The sequence below is a fragment of the Helianthus annuus genome, chromosome 17 (genome assembly GCF_002127325.2).
Source record: "Helianthus annuus cultivar XRQ/B chromosome 17, HanXRQr2.0-SUNRISE, whole genome shotgun sequence".
In the NCBI taxonomy this organism is placed as follows: domain Eukaryota; kingdom Viridiplantae; phylum Streptophyta; class Magnoliopsida; order Asterales; family Asteraceae; genus Helianthus; species Helianthus annuus.
The window spans coordinates 104,159,799-104,167,803 of record NC_035449.2 but is presented as its reverse complement, the minus strand read 5'-3'; the positions used below and the strand labels follow the sequence as shown (position 1 = coordinate 104,167,803).

At 40.7% G+C, this 8,005-nt stretch overlaps 1 protein-coding gene across 1 annotated transcript; it reads right to left on the bottom strand.

Annotated features, from left to right (window-relative positions):
- Positions 1-631: 631 nt before the first annotated feature.
- LOC110924695 lies at positions 632-5,816 on the bottom strand. Its single transcript, XM_022168690.1, has 2 exons — positions 4,310-5,816; positions 632-4,212 (listed from the first exon to the last, which is right to left on the bottom strand). The coding sequence occupies exons 1-2, from the start codon at positions 5,814-5,816 to the stop codon at positions 632-634; spliced, it is 5,088 nt and encodes a 1,695-aa protein (XP_022024382.1).
- Between the last annotated feature and the right edge of the window lie 2,189 nt (positions 5,817-8,005).

The following is an 8,005-nucleotide window of genomic DNA, read 5'->3' as shown; positions in this document are numbered from 1 at the left end:
TAGTACATTGCTATACATTACATTTCATGCTATGTATGTCCATTGTGTGCGTACTTAGTACATTGCTTTACATTACATTTCATGCTATGTATGCCCATTGTGTGCGTACTTAGTACATTGTTTCACATTACATTTTATGCTACGTATGCCCATTGTGTGCGTACTTAGTACATTGTTTCACATTGCATTTCATGCTATTTATGCCCACTGTGTGCATACTTAGTACAATTGTTTACATCACATGCCTTCATTTTGGTATAACGTTTGGTTTGTTTAACATGGAACAATACATTCATTAACATTATAGTTTATGATGTGTTAGGGTCGTGCTGTCTGGTTGTTTTTTGTATGGTTTTGATTGTGGTCGCTGTCTGTTTTGTTTTCCTAGGCTTGGTATGTCAAGCCTAGTTTTTTTTGGGTAAAGGGTTACCCCGGTGAAATTTTATATCAACCAAAGAATAAAAACAGGGAGTATCGAGACGCCGATACTCACTACTAGACTTGGCATACCAAGACTAGGACAACAAGTTCAAAACCACCGACAAGCGTCACAACCAAAACAAACTAAACTACACAAGAAACTAAACACTGCCCGACAAACAAATCAAAAACAGACTATACAACTAATTGCCTAGCCCGGATCTTTGTCTTCATCACTAGGAATCAGCTTCCACTTCTCTTGAATGCTTTGATTGTGCGAGCCATCCTTAAATTTGAACCCCATCAATCGAAGCCGGACCGTATTTTTGATTTTATCACACACCGCATTAACATTGGCCACTTTATTAGAGAATAAGCAATTGTTCCGCTCATGCCAAATATAATACGACGCCGCCGCAATAACTAGCTTACCAACAATGTGATCCGTCTTTCTTGAGTTAGCCTTTTGATCCATCCAGTTCATGATCGATTGCCACGAATCATTAACATCCCCCATGTTAAGCAAATCCTTAACATTATACCAGACTTGAGATGCAAACGAACAACTGAAAAACAAGTGGTCCCTAGAATCCCGATCGTGCTTACATAATGGACAGCACATAAGTCTTAGATTATAATCGCTCCCCGCTTCCCAGCTTGCTAAACGGTCCTGAGTCTTGAGCTTATTTTTAATAACCAACCAAAGATGGAACGAGTGCCTTGGAATACATTGACTAAACCAAACCCCATTCACCCAAGAGACCGGTTGTTCCCGATGTCGGATATTATGCCACACTTCCATCGAACCAAACGGACGAGAATTGCCCTCCAAATCTTTCCAAATTGTTCTATCATCCAGATTATGCGTCAAAGTCGGAGCATTCAACCCTATCAAGACCGGGTAAATATCATACCACGCAGACGGCCACTTCCATTGACCGTTTTCATCCATCAGCTCCGCTAAAGAAGTAGTAATGGTAAAACCCGCATTAGCAATTGACCTGGGCGTAATAAATGAGTTAAGCGGACTGAACTGGCACCAATTGTCACTCCAAGCGTTTATTTTAGAGCCGCTCCTAACAATCTTCCATATAAACGGGCGAACCGCATCCCGGATAGAAAGGATTTTCCGCCAACCCCAGCTGACACTACCCCGAGCTTGGATATCCCAAATGCTCCTACCCTTTAATTTATGAAGATGGATCCACTGAACCCAAAGGGACTTCCTTTCCGTAATAATACTCCAAAGATGATTAGTCATAAGAGCCTTATTCACATCCGAAATACTCCTAATTCCCAAGCCCCCTTCATCCTTTGGTAAACAAACATCAGACCACGCCACTTTTGCTTTCACTCTACCTTGACTGTGAGCGTTCCATAAGAACCGTCGCATTAGTTTCTCCAGATCATGTGTAACTCGGGTCGGAATAATAAATACTGAGGCCCAATAAATGTGCATAGCTGATAAAACCGAATTAATAAGTTGCAATCTACCCGCGAAAGATAGCGATTTATTAAGCCAACTATCAATCCTCTTCTCCATGCGATCAACAAGAGGTTTACAATCTTTAAACATCAGCTTTGTGGTATTAAGCGGCACCCCCAAATAACGAACCGGAAGATTCCCCTCCCGAAACGGCATAATGTGAAGTATCTCGCATTTAACACTTTGAGGCACATTGCAAAAATAAGCTGTACTCTTAGCTGGACTTGGCACCAAACCTGAAACTTTCGTGAAGTTCTCAAGACCATCTCGCACCTTTTTGACCGAAAATAAATCAGCATGCACAAAAATGAAAAGGTCGTCCGCAAACGAGACATTTATGATCCTTTGCTTCACACAATGAGCATGGAACTTGAAGGCTGAGCTAGATCTCGCCCCATGCTGGAGTAGCAACGAAAGGACCTCCATAACTAGCGTGAAGAGGTATGGCGACATAGGGTCACCTTGCCTCAAACCCCTTCTACCTCTAAAATAGCCATGCAAATTCCCATTAATACTTATCGAATAAGAAGCCGAAGAGACACAGGCCATAATCCAAGTAACCATCTTCGAATGAAACCCGAACCCATTAAGAACATCCTCCAAAAACGACCAGCTGACAGTGTCATAGGCCTTTTGGATATCGATCTTAAAAGCACATCTAGCAGGGCCTCGGTTTAAATGATAGTTATGCATTAACTCCTGAGTAAGAAGGATATTATCAGAGATCTTTCTACCTGGAACAAACGCCGATTGATTAATGCTAACCAACTCCCCCAAGCTTCCCTTTATACGTTCCGTGATGATCTTGCTAATACACTTATACAAAACATTGCAACACGAAATAGGCCTATAATCCAGAACCGAGTCTGGAGTGTCCACTTTAGGGATAAGAGCAAGAATCGTGTGATTTAATTGCCTTAAAAGTTTACCATTTTCGAAGAACTCCAAGATAGCATTCGACACTTCTGTGCCCACAATATCCCAAGCTTTTTTGAAGAACGCGGACGTGTAACCATCTGGACCCGGGGCTTTGTTCTCACCAATACTAAACATTGCCGTTTTTATCTCTTCACGAGTGACTTGACGAACCATGTGCTCCGCAGCATTCGTAGTCATAACGTTTCGAAAAACATCCATGTCAAGCTTTGAGACATGATCCTCTCGACCCAGAAATTTTTCATAATGATCAACAAGAGCATTTGGGACATCATCCCCATTAAACCGATTCCCAACCACATCCCTAATAGATTGGATTCGGCTTCTCGCATTCCTACATTTCACCATATTATGGAAGAAGGACGTATTAGAATCCCCCGCACATAACCATTCTACCTTTGCCTTTTGCTTCAAAAAACATTCTTCATCATATGATGCAATTCTGAACTCATTAAGGCATTCTGCTTCCCTGGTTCTAAGATCAACATCAAGCGGGTTTGCATCTATCAGCTCCTGAAGCCCATCGAGTTTCTTTCTTAGATCCGAAACTTTAACATGCAAGTTACCCTGCATGGCCAGAATTTTACGCATAGAAGGCTTCAAGTTTCGGAGTTTCTGTGTTACCGAGAACATAGTAAAGCCATCAACACTCCTCTTCCATTCCTGCTCCACATATAACGTGAACTCCGGTTTGGACGTAATAAAATTAGCTAGTTTAAAAGGTTTCGGTCGAACCCTCACCGTATTGGACATTTTGAGGATGCACGGCGTATGATCAGAAACACGAAAGGGATGGTATAAAACAAACGCTTCAGGGTACATCTCTAGGTACTTCACGTTCCCCATAACCCGGTCTATCTTTTTCAGCAACCCCACCCCATTTCTCGGCTTTTGACTCCAAGTATAATGAAGACCATGACCCTTAATATCTAGGAGCTCTGCATATTGAACGCAATCATGAAATTCACGCATACCGATGGAGCAGGCGGATGAACCATATAACGAATCGTTAACATGCAAAGCAACGTTAAAATCCCCCATAACGACCCAAGGTTTATCATGACACAAAGCCTTATGCCTGCATAGATTATCCCAAAGCGGTCTTCTTTCCTGATACGTATTTTTTGCATACACAAACGAACAAAAGAAAGATTTATTCTCACTCTTAAGCCGGATTTGAGTGTGAATAACTTGGTCCAATTGAGACAACACCATAAGGTCCACCACATCCTCATTCCAACCCAAGATAATTCTAGTACCCCGATCACACAACACACCATTTGACGTCCAAGACCAAGACCTGAAGACGGCTTTACAAACCTTGTCAAGTTTTGTGATATCCACATGAGACTCAAGAATGCCACAAACAGCTAATTTATTTTCGAAAACAATATTACGAACCTCCGTTTGTTTCAGGGGCCGGTTCAAGCCCCTAATATTCCAAGAGGCTATACTACCCATTCAAACCGATTGGACCGGGAGTGCTTGCCCCCTCAGAACCTTTACGCTGGTCATGCCTCATAAACGAAGACATTTCCGTTGGTAGCTTCTCTACCACCTCTTCTTCGGTTTGGGTATTCTTCCCATTTCCTTTCTTCATGTTTGCTCTTTCCTCCTTATGAATCCCTACCGCATCAACAATGACTTCCCCCTCATCCGTGGCCAAAGCTTCAAAGGAATTCCTGGTGTTAACATTTTCAGTATGCTTACCACCCGGCCCCTCCTCCTTCTTATCCGACTTGCTCGTTCCGGCTTTAACAACTTCAGGCTTATCATGACTTGTACCCGACGAACTAGCACCCACATTAACCACCTTTGGTCTGTAAAGGAACTTTTGTTTTTGCTTCCTTGGCATCACTCCAAATCTAGCCGTTCTCCTTTTGTCAGTAACAAAGCCATCCTCATCCACCACAACTTGCTTCTCTTTCTTATTATTCGCATTCTTAGGACATGTTTGATCATTATGACCAAAAACACAACAACCCGAACACCGGTGAGGCTTCCATTCATATTCTACTTTGATTTTTTCAGTGACATAACCATCCTCATCAAGCTTTGGAATAGCAACAGTGACATATTCCTTAATCTCAGAATCCGCGTTTAGTTCAATTAAAGCCCTGGCAAAACTACTCCGACCCCAGTTATCCAAACACATATCAGCTGTATACCCGTCAAGCCGCTTGGGGGACCCTAATTTAGACGCTAACAAGCTCAATCCGTCATCCGTATACACCGCAATGGGGACATTATGCAACTTCACCCAAACAGGCACCGTCTTAATTCCCTCCTTTCTAAGACTAACCGAGGGAGTCCAAACATTCAAGAACAAAGGCACCTTTCTAATCAACCACGGACCATTCTCTAGCACCTGAGACATACCCTCCTTGGAGTCAAATTTAAAGAAAAAGAACCCTTCCGCATTCATCATAATCTTCGAAAACCCATGCCTAGCCCAAACGTTTTTAGCGTAATATTCCACCACCGGAAAAGGAAGCCGATTACCCAAGAAATAACCATACAAAACATTTTCAAATTTATCTTGGACCTTTCGAATTACCTCACGGGGTATAACTACATCAGCATCCTTACAAGTTTCCGTCGCCTCCATCCACCTGAAATTAACTTCCTTCTTCGTATGAACACTATTCTTGACCTTGTCCGCATACGAGTTGAGACTCGACCTAAAAACATTCATATCCTCCCTACCGCCCATGTTATTCCCCTCTGGTTGAACAGGAACCGTGATTTTTTCTAGCTCATCAATAACGTTGATCACATTCGTACTGCCACGACGAGGCAATATAGGGTTACCATCAATGTTTATAGGCTTACCAAATAAAGACGACTTCCCTAAAGGATCCGGAATACCCACTACCTTCGGCTCACTAGCACGTATGAACACATCTCCATGCAAACGTTCAGAGAAGGATTGAAACCCAAGATCCTCTAACCCTGGGTCACGATTTCTTTCCATGAATGCAGCCGCCAAAAGTCTTTCACATGCACACGTAAACCCTAATCAGCCGATAAAGAAACCACACCAATCTTCAAACCCTAATCGGCCGATTACAAGAAATCACCAAGAAACAAGCCGATAATCCAAATACCAAATGAAACAAACTTGTGTAAATGAAAACCCTAATCCGCCACCAATCAGCAAGAATCAACAAACCAGAAAATTGAATAACCAGAACGATTTGGCAGTAAACCCTAGTAGTAAAAACGAAAAAGAAGCAACCCTAAACCTGATTTCAAAAGATTAGGAACCACGGTAGAAGTCTAGAACCTTACTCAGAAGGATCGACAACACCACAATTGCTAACCCAGATCAATCAAGATTAAGATCAGAATGAACAAATCCACTAGGGTTTCTTAGGAGAGCCAAAATCGCCCAGTACCAATATTTTTGTGACACCTGTGTCACTTCAACCTATGTCAAGCCTAGTTGGTATGTTCACTCTGACATACCCTTGTACTTTTATTGGTTGATTTATAAAATTCACCTGGGGTAACCCTTTACCCAAAAAAAAAAAAAAAAAAACATTAGCTACGCCGTTCGTTAGTAGGTAGTGGTACCATAGGAATTGACAACTCCCGTTCCTGAAATCCTAGGTTTGTTTGGATTGGAAGGAATGACCGAATTCGATATACATAACTTAGATAAACCTTTAATTTGTTTAAGGGTTTATCGCCACAGTCTCAAGGCTTGGATGTATGCATTTTTCACAATACCGCATAAATGTTAATATCAGTAGAGCATGCATTGTTCCACAAAACATAACGTTGATTTAAACCATGTTTTACTTCAACACCTTGTTTTGTGCATTTTACATATGGTTTAGTTGATACATCTCACTTACCATACAAGATATATTTTGGGTACACATTACATGATCTACATTAAACATAAACATTTTGACATTGATATACATACTTGGTGGTTTCCATTGAACATAGACATTTCGATATGGTTTACACAATAACACTTGACAATTGATTTATACATGAACAATTTACATGGTGGTTGGTTTGGGTAAATGGTTGGAGTAACGTGGCGTATGTAATATGATACAAACATGGTGGATACGCCGCTGGTACTTCCTATATATAAATGCTTGCATTATATTACATATCGTAGTGTTATCTAAATCATTTCAGTATAAACATATTTCATTTTATACAAATAACATATTCTTCACAAGACATTGTTTTACAAACAACTCATCTTATACATACTCATTTTACTAGGTTATTCTTTTAACCTTACAATTATTTTACATATCATCTGATATTATCGTTTTTCAAATGGTTTACAAAGCAAGACAAATTACAAGGTTCATGACTGATTGTTATTAAACATTTCTTTAAACTCAAGTCATGAATCCCATTTTCACAAAACCTATGTATCTCACAGGCATTTTTATGCTGACGTACCTACTTTCACATGTGTTTTCAGGAGCTGTTCCATAGGATGATAATCTTGACACTAAGGCGGACCTGTGCCTTAGAGACTAAAAATGAAGATAGACTAGTTTAATTATGTCACGAACTCTTTGTTTTCCAGTTTAAGACAATGTATTACTCTTGTTAAATAAATAAAATGTAACTTTGGTTTCCATGGTTATGAAACAATTAATTCTGTCTCAACACTCCCCGGCATTTCCGCCGCGGTTGCATGTTATACGCGGCCGGGGTGTGACAGAAGAGTTGGTATCAGAGCCAATGGTTATAGGGAATTAGGTTATTAGTAATGCTTTGACCTACACTATAACTTTCTAGGAACCTAACACAAGTTATCTTGTGTTTAGATTTTAAAACATGCACTTCACCTATCCTTAGGTGATAACCACAACGGGAATTTCGATTCCGAATCCGCTTTGAAAATTAATCATATGTTCTAGGATGATTGATTACTAGGTTTTGAACCCTCTGTTATATGGTTTTGAACCCCTTTGAATTTTCAAAAATCTCGTCAAGGTTTTTGGGTTTTAATAGTGTGAACACGTGCGAACTGGAAGAGTGAATGCCTGTACCCTGGGTTTTCTGTCTTAGGCTAGAGTGTTCGTACAAATCCACATAATCGGTCCAGTCACTCTTACATGGGAACTCTTGGGGTGAGTGTTCACTTATAGGCGAACATGTCTTCGCGATACATTATTTTTG